Source organism: Macrotis lagotis, unplaced genomic scaffold (genome assembly GCF_037893015.1).
Source record: "Macrotis lagotis isolate mMagLag1 unplaced genomic scaffold, bilby.v1.9.chrom.fasta BILBYCTG047, whole genome shotgun sequence".
Taxonomy (NCBI): Eukaryota; Metazoa; Chordata; class Mammalia; order Peramelemorphia; family Peramelidae; genus Macrotis; species Macrotis lagotis.
The window spans coordinates 249,586-275,084 of record NW_027421954.1 but is presented as its reverse complement, the minus strand read 5'-3'; the positions used below and the strand labels follow the sequence as shown (position 1 = coordinate 275,084).

Sequence of the window (25,499 nt, the reverse complement as noted above, 5' to 3'; positions counted from 1 at the left end):
CCCGGGCGTTAGACTGGGCCAAGCCATGACCCCCCGCCCCGCACCTCCATAATGAAACAGCTTAAGCGGGAACATAAGGATTACTACGCCCGACCCTGAAGGCCAGCACGGAGCCCCGGTGTGGCCGGGGGGCGGCTGCCGACCGCGGGGGGCCCAGCTGGGGCGACCCCGGCCCCCCGCCCCGGCTCAATGGCAGCCGCAGAGGCCCCGGGGGCTGGGGGGCAGGCGGGGGAGGGCCGGCCCGGCCTGGAGTGGGGGGCCGGGGCCTCAGTGCTGGAGCTGGGGGGAGGGCCCGGCCTCACTGCGGTGCGGCGGCGGGGGAGGCCCGGGGGGCGGGCCCCGGCTTCCCAGCCGTGACCCGCCGTCATTGCCGCCGCCAGCGTCCGCGACACTCGGGTCCGAGGAGGGTCCGGCGCGGGGCCACGGCGTGGCCTCGAGCGCCAGGTCCGGGCGGAGGAGGAGGCCGGCCGCGTGGCGGGGGCGGGGCTCGGGCCCAGCGGCATTCTGGGGCCTGTAGTCCTGGTCGCGATTGGAGGATCCGGGGCCTCGGGGCCTGCTCCGGGCGGTGCTTCCGGGACCGCGCAGCCTCGTGGCGGCGGCGGCCCGGAAGCCGGAAGTCCGCGCCGAGGCCCCGCCCTGCTCCCTTCACCTGTCACCGGCTCTTCTGCGGCTCCGGCGCTGCAGGTCCAGGTGGGTCGGAGCCGCCCCCCCCCCCCCCCGGCCGCCCCTGCCACGGGGTCTCCTCTGCCCTCATGGAAGGGGCCAGCCCCGTCCGGAGCCGCGCCCCCAGGCGCCCCCCGCCCCCTCCTCCGACCCGGACACGCGCCCCCCCCCCACCGCCCCGGCTCCCCCCAGGACCTCCCCGCCTCGGGCGCCGCCGGGGCCCCGTCCCCTCCCCCGCCCCGGCTCCGGGCTGTTGGGGGGCCCGGGAGGCGCCTGGGGGGGATGGGCGGGGGTCTCCAGCCCGGCCCCCCAGCCCCCTCCCTCCCCGAGGCGGGCCCGGGCAGCGTGGCCCATTGCCGGGGCCGCGAGACAAGGGAGGGCCGGGGAGAAGCCGGCCCGAGCGCGTCGTGTAACGGTGGCGCTTTGCTTCCTTTGCTGCCCCGCAGGGAGCCCGGCCTCGGAGGGGATGGTCCCCGGGAGCCCCCGGCCCGCAGCCCAGGTGAGTGCCAGGCCCGGGGCCCAGCCCGGCTCCGGGTACACTGGCAGTGCCTTCCGTCAGGACCAAGAAGTGAGCGTGAAAGTGGGCCGCTCTCTTCCTCTGTGGGCTCTTGGGGCCCCTAGCGCTGCGCCCCCCACCCGAAATTGGTGACCTCCCTGTTGGTTTTTAAGTTCTCCCTGATTACAGCTAAGTTTCAAGGCCCGAGCCCAAAGCCGCGTGTCCTCGGAGTCTTGGCCTTGCTCTCTCTTTCTCTTTGTCTCACACACACACACACACACACACACACACACACACACACACTACACACACCTGCAACACACACACACACACACACACACTACACACTCAAATACTACACACACTACATACTACACACACACTACACACACTACACACATACACACACACTACACACACTACACACTCATACTACACGCACACACTACACACACTACACACACACACACTGCAGTCACACTCCACCCCCCCACCTTGTTTCGTATCAGCTGATGGCAGCACAAAGCCCTTGGCAGGCAGAGCCTTGTCTTTTGTGGTCTTGACTTCGGAGCACAGCGTGTGGCTCTGGGAGCTGCTCATATCCTTGTGTCTCAAGTCACACAAGTCTCCTGTCTCTCTTATGAGTTCTATTTTAAAATACTATATTGTATTTTTTCCCAATGACGGACTGAAACGATATCTAAACATTGATGTTAAGTTTTGAGTTCTATAGTCCATCCCTTCCTCTCTCCTCCACCCTTTCTAGAATTTATAAGCAATCTGATATGGATAATCTATGTGCCATCATTGAAAAATTTTCACCAGTGTCTTCTTTCTTGTCACTCCTTACAACACAATAATATTCCATCACAATCCTATACCACAGATCTTTCTGCCATTCCCCAATTGTTGGGTCTTCTCATTTCCCAATTCTTAGCCACCACAAAAAGAGCTTCAATAAATAACTTGTTCTTTCAGTCATTCTTAAAACAATGTTGCTGTTACTGTATCCACTGTTCTCTCAATTAAGTTAGATCTCATCACTTCAAAAAGTACAGTACTGTTCCATCATAATTCATTTACTGCAATTTGTTCAGCCATTCCCTAGTTGATAGAAATCCCTGAAAATGTCTAAGTCTTTGCCCCTAGAAAGACAGCTTCTATAAAATTTTAGCAAATAGAGGTGCTTTTATTTATGTTTAATCATCTTTGGTCAGGTGGTACATTGAATAGGGCACTGGTCTTGGAGTCTGAAAGATAGGAGTCCAGCCTCAAAAACTTGACACTTTCTAGCTCTGTATCCTTGGGCAGGCCACTTAACCTTGATGCCTGGTATCCTGGGCATTCCAGTCATCTTGATTCATATGTGGCTACTGGACCCAAATGGCCCTGGAAGAGAAGGCAAGGTTAGTGGCTTAGCACAGCAGTTCCTCACTTAACTTGGATTCTCATGCTTGTCATGGCATCACCTCCCTGATGGCATGGACTTCTTTGAGAAGGAAGAGCAAACATCATCATCAGTCCTCTCTGGAAGTAGAGCTGGTCATAGGATCTTTGGGTCAAAGGGAAGGGTAGATTGAAAACTGCTGGCCATAATTCCAGATTGCTCTCTAAAATAGTTAGACCCTTTTACAATTCCACTAACAATGAATTAGTGTTCTAATTTTTCCACATTCTCTCCAACATTTGTCACTTTTCCAATCTATTCTTTTAGCCAGTCTGATAGGTATAAAATGATATCTCAAGGTTGTTTTAATTTGCATTTCTAATCAATATTGATTTAGAGCATTTTGATTGATGTTTGTTTATTCTTCCTTCTTGAATAAGACCATGACATCAGAAAAAGTGATTCTGTGACAAGTACAGGGATTGAACTTGAGTGAGTGGGGGATAAACCTTACTTTCTCCTCCAGAACCATCTGGAATTAGGAGCCAAATAGAAATCAGGATGACTGGAGATGGTCCTAGATTTGAGGCAATCGGGATTAAGTGAATTGTTCAAGGTCACACAGCTAGTAAGGGTTAAGGGTCTGAGGTTGGATTCAAACCCCTGTCCTCTTGACTCCATGGCCATTGCTCTACCCACTGTGCCACCTCATTACCCCTTTTCTACCCTCCTAATCTTAATCTCTATTCCATTCTCAGTGTTACACCCCCACCATATTCCTTTGTTTACTCACTTCTTTTGAATTTCAGATGATTCCTAAAGATCCTCAGATGTATAGCTCCTTCTTCATCCTGGATGAGAGTAAAAATCCAATATTACCAGCTCTCTATCCCCACCTAACTTTTTCTGTATTAACTTCTTCCTTTCATGCTCTATTTTTATGAGATAATTTATCCTTTAAATCTTTTCCTAACGTGCATTGTTTTTAGAATCATCTCATATACAACTCTGCCACAATTTTTCTTTCAAACTACCATAGTGATGATAACACTTTAGATAGAACACTACTATTATTAATAAGAATAACAAATAATTACTAATATTAACATTTTCTTCTATCATAAGTAAGTAGTTTGACCTTAATCAGTGCCTTATAATAAGTCCTCCGTGATATCCTGATAATTCTTCTGGATCTTTTTTATCAAATTTTTCATTGAAGTATTGTCTTTTTGTTACAAATACTTGAATTTCAGTTCATCAAATGTGCATTTTTTTTACCATTCAGAATTATACTCAAATTCACTGGATGAGTTATTCTTGGAAGTATCCCCAGGTCTTTTGTTCATTGAAATATAATATTCTTGTTTTTTTGTTTTTTTTTTGTTTTTAGGTTTTTGCAAGGCAAATGGGGTTAAGTGACTTGCCCAAGGCCACAGAGCTAGGTAATTATTAAGTGTCTGAGGTCACATTTGACTCCAGGGCTTATGCTCTATCCACTGTGCCACCTAGCCACCCCGAAATATAATATTCTAAAACCTGTGATCTTTTATTAGAGAAGCTGCTGCATCTTGCCCTGATTATTCTTCCACATATTTCAGTTTTTTCCCTTGGAGTTTCAAATATTTTCTTTCGGGTGGTGATGTTATCACTTGTTTTGGTCTAGAACTCTCAAGCGATTTTCCTTATTTCTTGTTGTGTTGTATCCAGATTCTTTTTTTTTTTGTAATAACTTCTAAGTCAGTCAAGCGATTCCTGTACAGTCTCTCTCTCTCTCTCCTTGATCTGTTCTCCAGATCACTTTTTTTTTTTTTGCAAGGCAGTGGGGGTTAAATGGCTTGCCTAAGGCTACACAGCTAGGTAATTATTAAGTGTCTGAGGCCAGATTTGAACTCAGGTATTCCTGACTCCAGGGCTGGTGCTCTGTTCAACTGCACCACCTATTCGCCCCCCTTAACTCAAATTTTAATAGTCATTTAGTGCTTTTAATATTTTATATCTTTTTTCTAAGTTGACTATTTTATAATTTTTGACTGCTTTTATTTTTTTACAGTTTTCCCTTGTTATTTGATATTTGGATATTTTCTACCTAAAATTGTTTTTCCTATTTTTACAATTGGTTAACTTTTTTATAATTTTCTTGAAATTTATTTTTTAAATTTTTTGTTATTTTCCTTATTTTAAGTCTTATAATTTTTGAAATCTATTTTAATTTATTGCAAGATTTCTTTTGGAGGATTGATCCATTTGACATTTTTTTTAGGAAAGAGTGGTCTTTTTGAACCTCACTATCTTCTTCAAAAAATGATTTAAGTTTTTTTTTAACACCAGTATATCAAGAAATAGCCTGGATCTTTATTCTTTGCTTATGAATTTTTCATCCTTAATTTCTCTTATTTTATTTTTAGCAGGTAAATATTATTATTAAATTTTCGACTACAATCGTGTTGATGTTACCATAGTCCTCAAGTACTTATTATTGTTTTCTAAATTCTAAATTCTATCTTGGGGCTTAACCTCAGGGACTCCTCTCTTACTCTCTTTTGCCCCAGCCAGGCTGTCCCCAAAACATTCAAACTCCTTGTGGTACTTGTTCTTCCTTACCCATAGCCACAGTAAGGGTCATGTCTGGTCAGCACTGCTAGCCTTGCCTTCCAGATTCAGCAAAAGATATTTCAGTTGTCCCCATTCATCATCTTCTTTGCTTTAGATTAAAGTTTGTGAGGCAAAACTTGCTATGGTGAAATTTCTTCAGGTCTTAATTGCTTCTCTCAGGGTCTCCTGTTTGATGAGTTGATGGGGTGTCTATACTTCAGTCAGGTCAAACCTCATCCCTTGTTGCCTTCTCTGAGTTCTCTCAAGTTGTCCTCCCAGGACACTGCTTTGACCCTCTATTTTTGCTGCTTTATGTTCATTTCAGGGTGAGATTTCCTTTTATTTTGTAGAGAAAATCTGGAGAGTCTGGAAATTTCTGATTTATATCACCATCTTCCCAGAACACATTTCGTATCTGGTTTCATAAGGAAGAAATTTCACATCACCCTTCCTCTTTCTCTTCCACAGATTCACTTACTGAAGAAACTCAAACTTCCTCCCTGATGCCCCAAGGAAACACTTTTAATTCTAGTACTCTTCTCAGTTTTATTCCAACTGAAAATAACTGAACATAAAATGCTTTTCTAAAATTCCATCTGTCTCTTAATGACTGACTTCTAGAGCTGACTTTGACTCTCATATAGGGTATGACCTATAGACAAACTCCTTTCGACCAATAATTGTTGCAGGCTGAACTCTGTAATTCTGAGGAGTTTTTCAGCTTTGTGTCTGATGACTTGACGGTCTAGGTATCAGTGACATTCAAGGATGTGGCTGTGGACTTCACCCAGGAGGAGTGGAGCCTCTTGGATCCTCGTCAGAAGCAGTTATACAAGGAGGTCATGCTGGAGAATGCCCAGAGCCTGATCTCCATGGGTAAGAACACTTCCCTGGTGACACAGAGTCTTCAATCAATGGGAATATATTCATTCTCTACTGTGGAGGGTTGGGAGCATTGATTAAATTTGAGAGAAAAAAGGGCATGTTGCTTGTGTCCAAGAGACAGAGCCTTCAAGGATGATTTTCTTGGAAAATCTCTGCATTGTATGATAGGAATCTGAGGGCCTCCTTTGTTGCTCTTGAAGCTGTTTCTTACCCATTCTAGGTGGTAGCTTCAGGTCAAAGATCAAATCATTGAAGCAACATCTCAGATGTGTAACCAATCTCAGAGGTTATTCAGTTTAACCTTTACCTGTACATGACAAGGAAGTCAAATCTCTGAGAATTATCAGGCAGCTTTTCATTATGACCCTTACTCTTATTTAATATTTATTCTCATTTGTACAAATAATGTTTTTTTTATACATTAATAAGGTATTCTTGTTTAAGAATAATCAAAATACCCCTCCCCCCAAAAATATAGACTTGCTTGAGTAATAATATAAAGGGGAGAGAGAAGAAATTAAAATTAAAATTAAAAAAATAATAGTAATAATTGTAGGTATGGCCAGGTGGTGCAGTGGATGGAGCACCAGCCCTGGAGCCAGGAGCACCCAAGCCCTTATCCGGCCCTGTACGCCCAACAATCACCCAGAGCTGTGTGACATGCAAGCCACCCCAACCCCACGCCCTGCAAAAACCAAAAAAAATACCCCAAATAAAATAAAATAGTAATAATAGTAGGGGCAGCTGGGTGGCAGACAGAGCACTGGCCTTTGAGCCAGGAGCACCCAGATCCAAATCCAGCCTCAGACACCCAATGATCACCCTGCTATGCAGCCCCAGGCAGGCCACCCAGCCACATTTGCCCTGCCCCCCCCCCAATAATAATAATAAAAAATGTGCTTCATTCTGTGTTCCAATACCACCAACTCTGTCGTGGGTGGATCACATTCTTTATGATAAGTCCATCACAAAAGTTACTTCCATATTTTTCCACCATTGCCATTGCTGATCGCAACTCCCTCTTTTCGTATTTCTCCACTGCCATGTATTATATTTTCTTTCTCCTTTCACTCTGACTCTGCTGTAGGGTCACCGAGTGGCGCAGCAGACAGATCCCTGGTCCTGGGGCCAAGAGGCCCTGAGCCTCCATACCACCCCTTAGGCCCAGAATCCACCTGGCCCTATGGTCCCAGACGGGCCATCCAATCCCAGCCCCTTGCAAGAAGTAAAAAAGAAAATGTGTTATATCTGACCCCCCCTCTCCAATGGTCCATCCTCTCCTCCTTCATTCACATCCACACCCCTTCCCCCATCCCCCCCCTCCTTATTCCAGATGTATATACCCCATTGAGTATATATGCTGTTTCCTCTCTTAGCCACCTGATGAGAGCGAAGATTCCCTCATTCCCCCTTGCCTCCCCCTTCCATATCATTGCAATAGCTCATTGTAATAAAGAAGAATCTTAATATATGAAATATCTTGACCTATTCCCCCTCTCCTTTTTCTTTCTCCCATTACATTTCCCTTTTTTCTGTTGACTCCCATTTTTACACCATATTTTATCTTCAAATTCAGCTTTCTCCTGTGCTTCATCTATAAAATCTCCTTCTACCTGCTCTGTTAATTGAGAAGGTTCATATGAGTATTATCAGTGTCATTTTTCTATGCAGGAATACGTGCAGTTCATCATCATTAAGTCCCTCATGTTTTCCCCTTCTCCACTCTCTGTGCTTCACCTGAGTCCTGTATTTAAAGATCAGACCTTCTGTTCAGCTCTGGCCATTCCAACAGGAACATTTGAAATTCCCCTGGTTCATTGAAAGTCCATCTTTTTCCTTGGAAGAGGATATTCAGTTTTTCTGGGTAGTTGATTCTTGGTTGCATTCTAAGCTCTTTTGCCTTCTGGTATATTATATTCCAAACCCTACGAGCTTTTAATGTAGTTGCTGCTAAGTCCTGTGAGGTACTGATTGCAGCTCCATGGTATTTGAATTGTGTCCTTCTGGCTGCTTGTAATATTTTCTCGTTGACTTAGGAGTTCTGGAACTTGGCTATAATATTCCTGGGGGTTGGTTTTTTGGGATCTCTTTCGGGGGGATCGGTGGATTCTCTCCGTTTCTATTTTGCCCTCTGCTTCTAGAATATCAGGGCAATTTTCCTGTAGTAATTCTTTGAAAATGATGTCAAGGCTCTTTTCCTGATCATGACTTTCAGGTATTCCAATAATTTTGAAATTATCGTTCCTAAATCTGTTTTCCATATCAGTTGTTTTTTCAATGAGATGTTTCCCATTTTCTTCTAATTTTTCCATTCTTTTGGTTTTGAAGTATTGATTCCTGATTTCTAGTAAATTCATCAATCTCCCTGAGGTCTATTCTTTGTCTGAAGGATTTGTTTTCCTCAGCTTTATCTCTTTCTTCATCTGGCCAATTCTGCTTTTTAAAGCATTCTTCTCAATAACTTTTTGAATTGTTTTATCCATTTGGCCTATGCTGGTTTTTAACATGTTATTTTCTTGAGCATTTTTTTGAATTTCCTTGACTAAGCTGCTGACTTCATTTTCATGTTTTTCCTGCATCTCACTCATTTCTTTTCCCAGTTTTTCTTCTAACTCCCTCATTTGATTTTCAAAGTCTTTTTTTGAACTCTGTCATAGCCTGAGCCCAATTTCTGTTTTCTTGGAGTCTTTAGATGCAGGAGCTTGTGCTTCCTCATTTTCAGACTGAGTGTTTTTATCCTTCTTGGGCTCACAGGCAAAATATTTCTCATTGGTGTTCCTCTTTTTTCTCTACTTGCTCATTTTCCAAGCCTTAGCCTGTTTTTGGGGTGCTTCCTGAGCTTTTGAGACACTCCCACAAGGGTCTTAGTGTGTGAGGCTCTGTCCTCCCTCCTGGTCTGTAAATGACCATAAGCACCCCCCTCTGCCATGGGGCTGAGGTGGGGGGGCCCTGCTGTTCTATGGGGGGGCCTAGACTGCAATTAGGATCTGAATGTGGTCAGAACCCCAGAGTCCTGTTCCAGGGGCAGAGGTCAGAGCTCTCCAGTCTCTCTTCACTCCCCTCCCTAGGTTCAATGGGCTCATGCCCTGGGGTCTCCTGCTTGTGGGCTTTGCCTGCTTCTGTTTCCTGGATCTGGACTTCCTTGGCCATGCTGCTCGCTGTGTGCCCTGAGGGCTTGGCTTTATGTGCTCACTCTGGCAGAGGTCCCCGCTGTTCCCCCAAGTTGTGCCTGGTACTCCCCGGGGCATAAGTCAGGAAACTCCCCCACGTGCTGTGGCTCCCAGCGCCCTGGGGCTGCCTCTGGGAGGCTGAAGTTCCTTTGCTCTGGTGAGCCACCCCTCTGGCGGCCGCCCCTCCAGCTCCCAGGAGCAGAGCCTTTCTGCTCTTTTCCAGGTTACCTTGAGTAGAACTGCCTTACTGGTTCCCTCTGCGGGTTCTGTCTCTCGAAAATTTAGTTAGAATCCTTAGTTCATAAGTTTGATGAGAGTGTGCCTAAGAGAGGATCCTCTCTTGTTGCCATCTTGGCTCTGCCCCCATGACCCTTACTCTTTAGGATGACTCTAGTATTAGAATAATTCATCTTTTCAAGTAGCATCAATTTTTAGTTCGAAAAGCCTAGTTATCCCTAGTGTAGCAAATTTGTCCTCAATCTTCCTTCATATTACCATGAAATTCTAGCACAGCTGGTGGGAAAGGAATGGAAGAGAATAAGCATTTGTGTTCTATTATTTTCCATGGTCTTGTCAAGTTCTTTCTTTATCATATTATGTCACCTCATCTTGATAATAATCTTCCAAGTTAGATCGATTGTATTATTATCCCCATTTTTCCCGTGGCTTGTTTCACTGCACTATTAGCTACCTCTAATTTCTAGGTAATTAATTACTCTAATATGAAATTGCATTCAGACCCCATTTTTAATTCTTACCTTGTTCTATGATGTTCGCTCTCCTTTCCTTAGAACTCAAAAAAAAATAAATGCTCTGAGACTGTATTTCAGGAGATTCTGAGAGACATCCTATGATTGTTTCTCACATGCTCCTGGCATTGCCAGGAATAACAGACTGACCAAGAAATAAAATTGGAACAAGTAGCGTTCTTGAGTGTGCAGTAAGAGAATCTCATCTGTAGTGGCAAAGACCCCCTAGATGAATAGTAGATTACAGGGCAAAAACTGCTTCCTCAAGGTCCCTTTGGGGCTCTAGGCTGATTTTGCACAATAACTCTTTTCCCTTAAATTTATAATTAGATATGTCTTCTAGATTGAAACTTGACAAGCTGGGGGGGGGGGGCGCACAGGGTTTGGCCATTTTTTCAGAACTCCATTTGGGTAATTGACATTATAAGCACTAATAGTTGAGTACAGTCCATGTATGAATGTAAGGGGGTGATTCTCAAAATTCAGCAATTATCCATTTATAGCCCTTACCAAAAAATAAAACTAAATTCCAAGTTTCTTTCCATTTCTTTCCTAACTAATTTCCTTTTTGTAGGGTTTCCAGTTGCCAAACAAGAGGTGATCTATTATTTTGGCCAAAAGGAATATCCATGGATGCTGGAACAAGATGACTTGAGGACCTACTGTCCAGGTGAGTGAGGTGAAAGTAGGTAGATGAGAGCTCTAATCCAAGAGACTTCTATTTATTTTAATGCATCAAGTGCCAGAATTGGAGTATGAAGTACTGCTTTTTCAGATATTTCTTAGCAGTGCCTTCCTGGGTCAGTCATTGAACCACTGAGCCATGTGTAAAATAAAAGAGTTGGGCTCCTTAACCTTTCAGTTCCCATATAGAAATCAATCTAGGATCCTAAAAGATGTCATTGCTTGGAATTTATGGGTAGGGAATTCTTTTGAAAGGACAAAAAGGGGTTTCCTAGACCTTCTTCAAGTCATCAAACATCTCATTGCCTACTATGATCCAGACTTTATGCAAAGCACAATGCACATAAATAGATGAAGGGGACATTTCCTTGCTCCCTTGGGGTTTAAAGAAGTTTGTTTAAACCAATTATGGATTTGATAAATTGGAGCTAGTCAAGAGAAATTAGGTCATAATTTTTGTTTTTTTGTAGGACAGTGGGGTAAAGTGACTTGAACAAAGTCAGAAAGCTACTAAGCATCAAATGTTTCAGGCCAGATTTAAACTTAGTTCTTCTGACTGCAAAATCCACTATACCATCTAGTTATGCTAGGACATAAATTTAAATAGAATTCATAAAAGCTTATTGTAGAAGATGGTCTGTAGGCGGGGCATGAGGGAAACCGGGAAGAGCATTCTAGGCAACAGGAATGGCTAGGGAAATCCTCAAACTCCAGAAGTGGAATTGTGGTTCCCAGAATGAAAGGAGACTCAGATGACTGAATCTGGGGGGGGTGGGGAATGGGGGGGAAGATGATTGGAAGAGTAAGAGAGGGGTTGGTGATGAAATGCTTTTGACTATTGGGCTTTGTTGGGAGCCACTGTTGAATTGACTGTGACATGATCAAGAGAGAACTTTGGGAAGAATTTGACAACTAGGTGGAGGGATGATTGGACTGGGGGCATCTGGACCCCAACCATCTTACATTGGTATGCTTACAGTGGTATGCTAGTCTGTGAAATAGTGACAGTGTTTTGGGTTTTTTTTTTCTGAAGAGAAAATAAGTCAGTGTGTCTTCAGTAAGGGTAGAGGAACAGTTAATATGGTGTTTATTGCTGGACTACTCCAGGAAAAATGCCAGAACAACAGAAGTCTGTATGTGACATTTGAAGAGCTGACTATGACCCTCTGGTACCATCAGTCATGAGGGTTTATGGAAAATTATATCGAAATATGGTTGCCTGGAAAAGTTCATCAGCATTGTACATCTGTTTGTATGCCCGGGTTCTGGATAGTGGATGATGCTCTTGAGATTTCCCAGTCACCAAATGAGTAAAACAAGGATATGTCCTTACTGCCATACTTTTTAGCATGATGTCTTCAGCCATGTTATTAAATGCTTTTCACTGAGGATGAACATGGCCTCAAGGTCAGCCACCACATTGACAACAAATTCTCTTAACTTGAAAAGGCTACAAGCCAAGACCAAAGTGGAGGGAATGTTGGTGAATGATCTTCTGTGCAGATGACTGTGCACTCAGTACAGCCTCTGAAACTGAGATACAATAAAGGATGGATTGATTCTCTGCTGTTTATGCTAATTTTGGTCTAACAGTGAACACCAAGAAAACCTAGGTGCTCCATCAGCCTGCACCACACCATCGATATGTGGACCCATCAATTACAACAGATGGAGAAATTTTGAGTACTATGGGCAACAAGTTCACTTATCTTGATGGTGTTCTTTCTAAGGACAATGAGGTTGACACACTGCCCAAGCTAGCTCAGTATTTGGGAAGTTCTGAAAGAAAGTGTGGGAAAGAAGAAGTATTAGACTGACTTATCAAACTGAAGATCTACAGAGCCATTGTGCTGACCTCATTGCTGTATACCTGTGAATCCTGACAGTCTACCAGCACCATGTCAGTAAACTGAATCACTTCCATTTGAATTGTCTTAGGAAGATTCTGAAGATAACTGTCAGGAGAAGATACCAGATCCTGAGTCCTTTCTCGAACTAAACTACCTAGCATTTCAACATTATTATAGAGAGTGCAACTATGATGGACTGGATGTGTTGTTAAAATGCCAGAGTATGCTTGCCAAAAAAACCCAACACTATTTTGTGGAGAACTCACAGAGAGCAAGTGATCACAAGGGATTGGAAGAAGTGATACTGAGACAGCCTTAAAGTCTTTCTTAAGAACTATGGAATTGATTGTGCAACATGGGAGACATTGGCACAGGACTACCCAGCATTGTGTGCCCTTTCAGTGAGGGTATTGCACTCTATAAGGGAGCAGAATAGAAGCAGCTCAAATGAAACATGACATAAGTTTAGAGTACCCACCTCAAGTATTCACATGGACTATTTGTACCCAACCTGTGGTCGAACATTATGAGCTTATATTGGTCTGATCATCTACAGTCAGCCACACTGTCATTTTTCTCATAGTGTTTTCATTTTGGTCTTCTTCAGTAATGAAGGACAAGAACCAACCAACCAACCAGCTGACAGTTTTGATGGAGAAACAGATAATGTGAAAAAGAAGCAGAAAGGCAGAATCAATAGGACTTTGCAAAAGACTGAATATATGGATGTGAGAGCTGATGAATGGTGCATAACATTCTTTTTTTTTTTTAGATTTTTTTTTCAAGGCATTGGGGTTAAGTGGCTTGCCCAAGGCCACATGGCTAGGTAATTATTAAGTGTCTGAGGTTGGATTTGAACCCAGGTACTCCTGACTCGAAGGCCAGTGCTCTATCCACTGCGCCACCTAGCCGCCCCTGTGCATAGCATTCTATTTCTGAGATTGGACTACTGGAAGATGCCTTGGATAAGGTCATTAAGATTATAAGATAAGAGGGCTGGGGGCATTGAATGAGTTTCCTTTTGGACAGGGTAGAAGTAGTACCAGTATGTCATTCTAATCTAGAGAAGGGAGTATGAAGAAAAGGGAGAGACTGACAGTGGCAAACCCTTCAGAGATATCAATAAGTATTAGAACTATGGAATAGACATTGAATTTCAGAAATTTTGTGAATATTGGTAATTTTTTGAAAGATATGTTTCAGTCAAACAATGAAATTGGCAGCTAGGTCGATAGGTAGGTAGATGGACATGCTATTATATATTATATATGAAATATATTATATATATAAGTATATATTATATACTATAATATACTATTTGAATTGAATATTGAATATAAAGAACAAATGAAAAAAGATCTACATACAAAGAATTGATATATAGAAACATGATACCTATCTTTTTATAGGTATAAGTTATTTGAAGGATTCAATGAGATGTGCACAAGCAAGGGGATTTTAGAAGAATAATTTTTTCATCTGATATGGGGGTCAGAAAGGAGAAGCTATCTGTTTTATGTGAGGTGAGAAGGATAAGATGACTCTTGATAAATATCTGTTTCAGTGGTGAGGTAGGAGTAAAAACAAGACTTAATGAAGAGTTGGGTAGGAAACAAAAGTTTTGAAAATTTTGCTATGTTGTACCTTCTGCCTTATATACTGTGCTAAGCCATGAGGCTGCAAAGGAAGGCAAGAAACAAGTCTGCTGTCACAGAGGTCAGAATCCAGTTTACAAAGAAAAGCTAATACATCAAAAATAATATTTGTGATAGAAATTCATGTGTAAAAGGGAAATACAGAAATAAAAGGAATGACAATAATAATGGCTTAAGGAGAGCAGAACTGAAGAAGAAACAGTTCAAATTAAAGAAAAGTAATAACTAGTATTTTTATAGAAACTACTGTATAAATAATCTAGCATCTTTATATGAATCGTAGGAGTTAGTGCTATTATTATGACTATTTTAAAGATAGAGAAAATGAGGCTAACAGAAATCCTGTGACATTCTTAGGGTTAGAGGAGAAGTATGTTTTTGAGTTGGGATTGGAACTCATATCTTCTTGATCCAAGGTCCTGCATTCTATCACAACCATCAATTGTATTCTGATTTTTAAAGCAAATATGTTGAAAATTTTCATTCACACTTGTATGAGGTAAAAAAATGAATGGAGAATTGGACAAACTCCCACTGACAAATATTTTTTTAGAGCTCAAACTATTCAAAATGACTTGGTTTGTCTCAAGACATGTCGTATAGTTTTCTAATGTAGTTATAAATATTAAAGAAAATGTTTATATGTAAAAGAACTATTCTATGCACTGTACTACCAGTTCCATTCTTATTTTTAATGAGAACAGAATGAAAGTGCTCTCATATATGAGTTGGAAAATGAATGTAGAGTTGGACATGGTTCCTCTGAGGGATGGAAATCCATCTTTTTAAACTATCAAACCACTCAAAATGAATACATGACAAGCTTTGGATTTGACAAAAGTATTTGCAGCTGAATTGTAAATATTGCTTTTGTAAAAAAAACTTTATATGCAAAATTATCTTAGAAAAGATAACCTTTTTGTTTTGTTTTGTTTTTAGGTTTTTGTAAGGCAGTGGAGTTTAGTGGCTTGCCCAAGGCCACACAGCTAGGTCATTATTAAGTGTCTGAGGCTGGATTTGAACCAGGTACTCCTGACTCCAGGGCCGGTGCTCTATCCACTCACTAAACCACCTAGCCACCCCTTAAAGATAGCCTTTCTTTTTTTGTTCTTTTTATTGATAAAGTGACTCCTCTTTCCATGTAACTCTAGAGATTAAATAATTAAGCTCCCAACAAATTGCTTTGAAAAGCTGCCTGATAGAAGAAGAGTAACATAAAAAGGGGATAAATTCAAATTAGAAAACCACCTGAGTCTTTCAATAAGTGGCACTTTAAAGTCTTTTTTACTTAGAAAGGTTGTTGTAGGCCATGATGTTTTCATGATGACCTCTACTATGTGAGTCTGTGACCATGGTTTTCAATTAGCTTGCCATCATTGCTTCAAGAATGCAAACTCAAGTCATCTTCATCTAGTGAGTCCAGGTTTGATAGCTCAGCTAGGAATGTGAAAACTTCTCTGGTACAGTGATAGTTAGCCACTGAGGTTTTTTGCATGCCTGGGACCATTTGCACTTGAACCTGCATGTTTGAAGATAATTTGATTTAGTTGAGGATGTAAAAGAAAATGTTGCACTTAGTCAGTTGGATATAATCTCTACATGACTGCAAAAAGCAGTTTCTTACTGATCATGATAGTTTGGAAGCACTGCAGAAACACATTTGTATAGATTGAAATATAAACACACTTGTTATTGTAGAGGATAAATGTGCAGTTGCTATCTACAAGTTTTTAGCTCAAATCCCTTGGACTACTGTTTCAATCCTTCTGAATGGGAAGAGCTGCAAGAGAACTAATTGTAAAGGATGCTGTCCCTTACAAAAGATGATTAACTCAAATTCCTACATGCGGTACATATTTTCAGAGAGACGAAATTCCATATATTTTTTTAAATTGTGATTTTTAGATGATTTCAATTTTTACATTAAGGAGCAAGGTCATTAAAGGATTTTTTTTTAAGAGAAGGAAGTGAAGGTTATCCGATAAAAGTAATAGATCAGAACAAACCTGTTAATGCCTCAGGTAAATACCAAAAACAGTGTGGATGTTATGCATATAACCTCAGATTCTGCAGCAGAGGGAAAAAAAGGTCAAAAATGATCATCAGGGAAATTATGTTATGCATTCAGGTAGGATGATCATGAAATAATTTTTAATATATGTTCACCAAATGACATGGTGTCTGTGAAGAAAGAGACAGTGAAAGGGCATTGGAAAGACTGAAAATGGACAAAATTTGTTGAGTATTGTGAACTGAACATGCCCATCCACAGAGCTTGTGTTCTAGTATCAGATGCTAGGATGTGGGTCAAGTTGGGAGGCCATATTGAGCTCATGATCTGAGTATGAATGTCATAAGAATGTCTGTGTCACCTGTTCATTGTTGGTATCCATTGTGATTGTGTGGGTAGCACTTTGTAAGTTAAATCATCTTTTGGTTGTGAGCTACTCAACATTTAAAAACAGTTCTGCCCGTGGAAGATTGAAGAGTTTTTTCCCTACACCTAAGGAAATAAAAAGTAAACGAATTTAGATAATACCTATGTGGGAAGGAGAGAAATTATATGTGTGTGTGTGTGTGTGTGTGTGTGTGTGTACATACATATCTATCTATATATGCATATATTTTCTGTGTATATTTTTTTCTTTCAGAAAAGATGATGAGACTTAAAATGAAGATAACTACTGGAAATCTGAGCCTTTCTATGGAAGAAAGTCAGAAACAAAGAGTGAATAATGACAGTCCCTGTGCCTTCACCTGGAGAGAATTCTGTGCTACACATGACAGAATCCAAAGTAGAGAGAAACCTTATGAATGTAAGCAATGTGGAAAGGCTTTTACTCACAGGACAAATCTTACTGCACATCAGAGAATCCATACTGGAGAGAAACCTTATGAATGTAATCATTGTGGAAAGGTTTTTACTCAAAAGACAAATCTGACTGCACATCAGAGAATTCACACTGGAGAGAAACCTTTTGAATGTAATGAATGTGGAAAGGCTTTTTTTCAGAGGGCCCATCTTACTGTACATCAGAGAATCCACACTGGAGAGAAACCTTATGAATGTAATCACTGTGGAATGACATTTTCACGTAATTTCAGTCTTAGTAAACATCAGAAAGTCCACATTGGAGAGAAACCTTATGAATGTAATCAATGTGGGAAGACTTTTCAATGGAAGCTCAGTCTGACTACACATAAGAAAAACCACACTGGAGTGAAACCTTATGAGTGTAATCAATGTGGAAAGGTTTTTAAATGGAAACTTAGTCTTGCTACACACAAGAGAAGCCATACTGGAATAAAACCTTATGAATGTAGTCACTGTGGAAAGGCCTTTACTCAGAGGGCCCATCTTACTGCGCATCAGAGAATCCACACTGGAGAGAAACCTTATGAATGTAATCAATGTGGAAAGGCATTTACTCGGAGTAACAATCTTACTGCACATCAGAGAATCCACACTGGAGAGAAACCTTATGAATGTAATCAATGTGGAAAGGCTTTTAAATGTAAGCTCAGTCTTATTACACATGAGAGGAGCCACACTGGAGAAAAACCTTATGAATGTAGTCAGTGTGGAAGGACTTTTACATGGAAATGCAGTCTTACTACACATGAGAGAAGTCACACTGGGGTGAAGCCTTATGAATGTAATCAGTGTGGAAAAGCTTTTAAACAGAAGCTTAGTCTTGCTACACATAAGAGAACCCACACTGGAGAGAAACCTTATGAATGTAATGAATGTGGAAAGGCATTTACTCGGAGGGACTGTCTTAATACACATCAGAGAATCCACACTGGAGAGAAACCTTATGAATGTAATCAATGTAGAAAGACTTTTAAACAGAAGTTAAGTCTTGCTACACATAAGAGAATCCACACTGGAGAGAAACTTTATGTATGTAATCAATGTAGAAAGGTTTTTAAATGTAAGCTCAGTCTTATTACACATGAGAGAAGCCACTCTGGAATGAAACCATATGAATGTAATCAATGTGGAAAGGCTTTTAAACAGAAGCTCAGTCTTGCTACACATAAGAGAAGCCATACTTGAGAGTAAAACCTTATGAATGTAATGAATGTGGGAAGGCTTTTATTTAGAGAGGCCCATCTTGCTGCACATCAGATAATCCACACTGCAGAGAATCATTAAGAAAGTAATCATTGTGGAAAGACTTACTCAGAACTGCATTTTTATTGTACTTCAATATACAGTATTAGAGATTAAAAACAATCAAAATTGCCAGATAACATGAATTCTTTTCAGTGCATTTCTGAATTATAGAGAAATATCATTTCCTCCAGCTGTCATTTTTGGCATTTTAGACTGCATTAAGAGTAGGATAAAGTAATTCTGATCCAATTACCTTTCATTCTTATTCTTGTTCCTCATCATTTCATAATTTTGTTGCTGAGGAGAGTTGAGTCATATATAGCAATTCATCACATAAAGTTGCTGATACTATTTAAAATATTTTCCTAGTTCTGATTATTTCATTTTCTTTCAGTTCATATAAGTCTGCAGCAATGGAGGCAAACAAGGATATGTCCTGAAATCTGCCCGGTCATTTCTTATTGTCCAGTAGCATGCCATTACATTCACAAACCATAGCTTGTTCAATCATTCCCCAACAGATGACCATTCCTTCAAATGCTAATATTTTCACATCACAAAAAGAATTGCCCTGGTTTTGCACATGTAGAACCTTTCCCTTCTTTTATTATCTCTTTGGGATATAGATCTAGCAGTGGTATTGCTGGATCAAAGAATATACACAGTTTTAAAGCCATTTGGGCAAATTGCCCTCCAGAAGCTTGGGTCAATTCACAGTTTCACCAGCAATGCAAGTGTCCCAACATTCTCAGATCTTTTGCAATATTTTAGATATTTAGATATTTAGATTGGTAAACTTAAACATATTGCCAAGAATATGGAGAACAGACTTCTTAGAGAAAATGGAATGGGCAGCCTTAGGAAATGATGAATTATCCATCTTGTCAGGCAAGTTAGGTGGACATTCCTCTTGTGGGCATATGGTGGGTGAGTATAAGGGTCACTTGTAACTCTCATTATAGGATCTTGAGGTTCTGAGTCAACATCTGAAGGTGGTGATGAATAATGAGCTGAATTGGAGTGAAAAATTGGGCTAAAGATAAGATTTGATGGAAATAAAAATCAAGTCTTATACTTGGGGTAAAAAAAAGTTGACTACAGATGTAAGATATATGGGAGACATGATGAGATGGCAATTTTTCCACAAAAAAATTCGGGGATCTGGCTAGATCATAAGCACCATATGACAGTCTGGAAGAGCAGCAATGAAAAATGAATTAATGAATGAAGCATCTATTTGATAGGTGCAAAGTGCAGTGAAGTTCATCCCTTTGTTTTAACCATATTCTTTTTTTTTTTTTTTTTAGGTTTTTGCAAGGCAAATGGGGTTAAGTGGCTTGCCTAAGGCCACACAGCTAGGTAATTATTAAGTGTCCAAGATGGGATTTCAACCCAGGTACTCCTAACTCCAGGGCCCGTGCTTTATCCACTGTGCCACCTAGCTGCCCCTAACCATATTCTTAATGCACAAACATATCAATCAGGAGTCCCAGAGCCCACAGAACACATTGGCCAGAAAACACAGGAGAATGTCCCACATGAAGGCTAAGTGTTTGAAAACCTGAAGGCACTAAAGAAAAACTCATAATTATTATCTTTGTTATTAAGAAGTCCCTGCTCTGTACTAAGTTCTACGAATAGGGAGAAAGACAACTCTGACCTCACAAAACTCCCACTCTGATGGGGTAGGCAACCTCTAAAGAACCATATACCTACCTAAGACCAACTGGATAAATTAAGATAATCTCAAAGGACTCAAGAACAGCCTGGAGGAGAATGAGACAGGGGCTTATAATACTTTAGCTTCCATTTGCTGCCACAGCTCATACATGGTAAGAGAGGATAATCCTTCAATATTCTTCTCAGTCCATAGTTTAATATCTCATGAAGATAACTGGAGGAGAGCCCCATACATTACTCTCAGAGTCACAAAGAAGTCTCTGCTGTTCACACATAAGATGCCCATTGGTGATTCTTCAATGGCTCTGTAATATCAGACAGGTTTCAGATGAGCCCCAAAGACTTAGCTTAATTCTTGCAGGCAAGACTTGGAAGAGACCAGGAGGTTGTTCCTTAGGGCTCCTTAGGGCTTCCCTCTTGTCCCTCAGACCAGAGAACCATGGGCCCCTCTGTGGTTCACAGGATGCCTGACTATTCCTGAGGAGCTTCTTATCTAGCCTGCTTCTTCCTGAGTCTGGGTTCTCAAGATTGCTGAAGAACTCATCCCCACCAATCCTAGCCAACCCCTTCTGGCATCAGAGGCTCAAAGTCTGATACTCCTCTAAGGGGTGAGGAAGTGAGAGTAGCCCAGAATCCTTCATTGGCCCAGGAAGCATGGAGGTGTCAGAGCATGCCCTCATTCATGGCTGAGAATCCTTGCCAAGTCTGTAGGACAGGAAAAATGATTTCCCCTCTCTCTAATTCATCTGCACTATTCTCTTCTCAGAGTGATTTAACTGGGAAATAAAGTTCCTAGTCCATTATCAGGTGAGAAAAATTCTTGTCCTCCCAGAGTAGAGGGATATCCCAGCTCCAATCTGTGTCTACCTCCCCTAGAGGTACAAGGAGAACAGTGGACAGGTGAGTCTGAGGAGATGGTGACCTAGAGATTCCTTAGTTGTGGGCATCTTAGGGTCGGCCCTGAAACTGAGGTAAGCGACACATCCGCCCTGATCCCCCTTGTGAACGTAGCAATTTATATATACATATTATATGTCTTATTCTTTATTTCTAATCAAAATTTGGTTTCTCAGCCTCCAGATAAGAGTTAGCAATCTGAATATTGTCTCTTTGTGTAAAAATGTCAGCCTACCATGTCAAGGCCTCTATCCTATGTCTAAATGTTGACTTGGTCTGTGTCAATAGTACTTGTCAGCTTTGTTACACCCCCAATAAATTCCTTTACCTGGGTCAGCAAATCACAAAATAAAGACATCTTGGATGAGGACAGAGAAATCCTATAGTTGTTACCATTCCTTTGCCAGTCGAAGTGGAATTCTTATCAATAGGAATTGGAAGCAAATATTATAACTTATGAGAAAATCACAAGGTAGAACTATATCATCTATATGAAATAGTCTAACTTCATTTTTATGATTCTTTGTCCTTTTTATATAAACTGTCCTCCAAATATCATGGTTGATATTTTTAATGATACCATGTACCCATGGGTTCAATAAAATAATATAGAATAAAACTTCATGGATAAAGCTAACTTTATTTCATATTTAACTTAAGAAAATAGTGTTAAACAATAAATATGCATATACATACATGTACATTTAAGGTTTTTTTTTTTTAGATTTTTCAAGGCAGTGGGGTTAAATGGCTTGCCCAAAGCTACACAGCTAAGTAATTAAGTGTCTGAGGCTGGATTTGAACTTGGGTACTCCTGACTCCTGGGCTGGTGCTCTATCCACTGTGCCACCTAGCCACTCTATATTTAAGTTTAAAAAATTTCTTATTAAAGTCTACTTCACTCTTCTAATAAAAATCATAAATTCAAAAGTAGTGATGATGCTCTATATGTTAAAATGTCATCTTCCCCTTGAGAAAACAAGTTTATTCTAATAGCACCTATAAATCCCCCATTGTCTCAACAGTCCCAGGATGTCACAGACATTCTTATTTTATAGAAGCTTGTATAAGACATTCTCCTTCCTGATGGAATCCCTTCAATAGTGACATGAGGCAGATAACCTGACTGAGGGAGGAAGACTAGAATACATATACTGACATCTTTATGAAAGAATATATAATTGCATTATTAAATTGCATTAATAAAATAAAAATTTTATGATTCTTTGTGTAATTCCTATAAAAATGCTCTTCTAATACTTCACTTCAGAGTCAGTTTCTAATTGAACCCACTTTAAAGTCTTAGAGAATAATAAATACTTATGTGTGCCTAATTAGTGTTTGTCTTATTTAAAGCCAAACTCTTCTCTGGCTTCTCCCCTAGCTTCCACAAGTTCTTCCCTCCAACAAAAGTGAATCATTCTCTCCAAATTCTCTGAGGTGGTTCCAAACTCTCAACAGTACTTCTAAGAAAGTCATTTCTTTCTCTCTTCCAAACATTCTCTTTTAGGCTCTGATTTCTCTTAAAAGTCAGTTTCTTCACTCCTGCAGGATGAGATGTGCAGAATAAGCCAGAAAGATACCTTCCTCTTTCTGTAGACATTGAGTCATTTCACAGAGAAAGAAAGGCAGGTTTGTGTGGGGTTTTCACAGGACTTCTGTTACTACCTATGAGATGCACCCCACCTGTAGCAATGCATCCAAGTCAATGAAGCCAGGTTGAGGAAGCACCATCTGAAATCTGGCACATCAACTTCATGCAAGTGCCATCTGCCCTTGGTTACAATATATTTTAGTTGCAGTCTGTGTGTTTTCCTGATGGGTGGAGAGAAGTCTTTGGAGCAGAAAAAGTCTCTTTGAACAAATCATTTTTTTTTTAGTTTTTTTTTCAAGGCAATGGGGTTAAGTGGCTTGCCCAGGGTCACACAGCTAGGTAAGTACTAAGTGTCTGAGGCCACATTTGAACTCAGGTCCTCCTGACTCCAGGGCCGGTGCTCTATCCGATGCACCACCTAGCTGCCCCTGAACAAGTCATTTCAATAAATAAATAGCTAGTGATAGAGGTTCCCATAAATACAGAGAGAGTAGGAACTACTCAGCTAAATCTATGGGATCCCCTGCAATCAGGATACTCTTTTGAAAGAGCCTCGATTTCACTGCCAGGACTTGAAACCACAAGTTTTGATCATGTTACAACTGCATTTTGGAAGGAGACTAGAAATTGGGAAATGATGAAGTCTGCTGGTAAGGGTGGGTTTACTTTAGGTGTTTGCGGAGACTGGGGATAATTATGGAGAATGTTTTCAAGAGATTGAAGCTTTTCCTTCACCGATTCCAATTCAGACCCAGATTGTCTTTCCCTTCCCTCGGAGTCTCATTTATAGCTGTTTCATGTGGCTGAGTTTCCTTATCCATCAGTTTCTACCTTTAATACTCTAACTTGTTTTATCAAAACTAACCCACTGGGGCCAGCAAAGTAGCCACACCTACCCTACCTTGAGGATGGCTCTGGGAAACCAGACAGAGATAGCAAGGGTCAGTGGGGAAACTGAGCCCTCCCAGAAGAAATTTGTGACCCAAAGCACCAATGAGTCTTTCCTTAGCCTTTATCTGACTGCCCATACTGACAATAAGACTTGCCCCCAGTTTGTTCTCCCTGAACTATCAAAGGGATTCTTGCTAGGGATTTCTGACCCTTTATTAGATTCTAAACCCAGATTCATGATCTGAGCCAGTCTGGGATTGGGCTTCTTAGTTAAATCATGTGGCCTTTGTAGATAGTGATGAAAAGTTTTGAAAGGCACTCTGGGAGGCTATCTATGAGACACTCAAAAAAATAATGGGACCCGTTGAAATGAGGGTGATGCCATTGTATTTTGTCCATTCTGAATCTAAAAATGTAAAGTTATTATATAGAATGCTACAAACCAGCCAGTTATTTAGTTGGTTAAATTTTTATTAACTTCACAGGAAACATTCTTTGTTAAGTTCCCAAGCCGAGTTCTAAAACTCACTCTTGTGTGTGGGGGAGTCGGACTGTGTAGAGGTTTATTTTGAAGATTTCATTGCCATCAAGCAATTAAAGCTAGGCTGAAAAGAAGATAAAAATGACAAGTTTGCCATAGCCAGGTTTCTTTTGATGATTTTTGGATCAGCCCTCAGGTATTCTCTGTCTTGATGTCTGAATCAAGAATTAAATTAACATGTGCGAACCTCCAGAATTGGTCCAAAAAAGGAACAAATGGAATTAGTTGAAAATGCATGTTGTTTAGGTTCTCCAAGCCTGCTGATTACTCACACTTGGGCCCTGGTCTAAGAGGTACCAAAATGGGGTTTTAGAGATGTTTATACAATTCCCCAACCAGAAGGTAGGATCTGATAAATATGCAAGGCTCCAGCAAGGGAGTGGCCCTCAACTCAGCAGTGGCATCATAAAGTAGGGGCCGAGAGGCACTATCAGGAATGCCATTAAGGTAGGAAGAATTCCCCCTCCCAACCTAGGACCAGTGTTGCTTACTAATTATGCTAAAGCCCTCCATAAAGCCTGGGAATCTTCCCCCTCCAGGATGTCAGCTCCTTTCTGTTGTAGCAGGGAGAATTGCTTGGAGCAAGGGGACTTGCAAGGATCCATGAGGGTTCATTTATCAATAAGAAATCACAAATCTCTTTGAGTCAGGATGGTCAAAATAGTCCATAAATTTTAATTCACCAATTACTGCAAAAAATTATGAATTAATTCACAGAGTTCTTTAGGGAGATAATGAAGTAAAGAGACTTTTTTTGTTTGTTTTTGTTGTTTTTTTTTTAAAGAAAACAGTCAAGTTTAAGCCGAGAAGGAACAGCTATAAGCTGGCTTGATGAGAACAAGGACACTTAAGAAGGTGAAAAGAGGTTGGAAGGTGGGCTGGGATCAACGTGGATCCAGCAGTTTGGGGAAGGTGAGCAGGAGGAGTTTGGGGAGGGGTTGGGTGACCCCAGGAGGGACTAAAGAGGGTCTTAATGTAACACATTCTGTTCCTGCTCATGTCTGAAGGGAAGCAGATTAACCATAAATTCTTAAATTAAGGTTCAGTAGTTATTGTACCATAACTGAAGTTCGACTGGAAGTTAGAGTCCTTGTTACCACAAGGAAGCCTGAAGGAATTTATGACTCCTAACTAGGAGGGTCTGGTGAGATCACGTGGAGACATTAGTTCTCATGGGATTAAATACCAGACTAATACAGACTGAATAGGGAAAAAAACAGGGAAAGTCTAAGAGTTTGCAAAGATGAACTCTCTTCAGAATGCCTATTTGCTTGGGTAAATTCCTTGATTGTACGGTTTGCTTGTAAGAAACAATATGGAAAATGTAAAAGATTATAGCTCTTGATTATATAGAAAAAGGAAAAGATTACAATCTAGCTCTCTGTTTAGAGTTACTCTGGTTTTTTTGTTTGTTTGTTTTAGATTTTGCAAGGCATTGGGGTTAAGTGGCTTGCCCAAGGCCACAGGGCTAGGTCATTATTAAGTGTTTGAGGCTGGATTTGAACTCAGGTACTCCTGACTCCAAGGCCAGTGCTCTATTCACTGTGCCACCTAGCCGCCCCAAAGTTACTCTGCTTTCACTGTGACTGTTGAAATGGGGGAGATTCATATTTGTTATTTGAATGAGACAAACAGACAAAATTTA

At 41.0% G+C, this 25,499-nt stretch overlaps 1 protein-coding gene across 1 annotated transcript in view; it reads left to right on the top strand.

The window, feature by feature from the left end:
• LOC141504059 (uncharacterized) overlaps positions 1-24,623 on the top strand; it is a 35,806-nt gene extending 11,183 nt beyond the window's left edge. Inside the window, 6 exon segments of the mRNA XM_074208912.1 lie at positions 381-690; positions 1,110-1,162; positions 5,888-6,014; positions 10,517-10,612; positions 16,783-18,188; positions 18,191-24,623. Coding sequence (XP_074065013.1) covers positions 1,130-1,162; positions 5,888-6,014; positions 10,517-10,612; positions 16,783-18,188; positions 18,191-18,238 — 1,710 coding nt within the window. The 5' untranslated portion in view covers positions 381-690; positions 1,110-1,129 and the 3' untranslated portion in view covers positions 18,239-24,623.
• Positions 24,624-25,499: the final 876 nt, after the last annotated feature.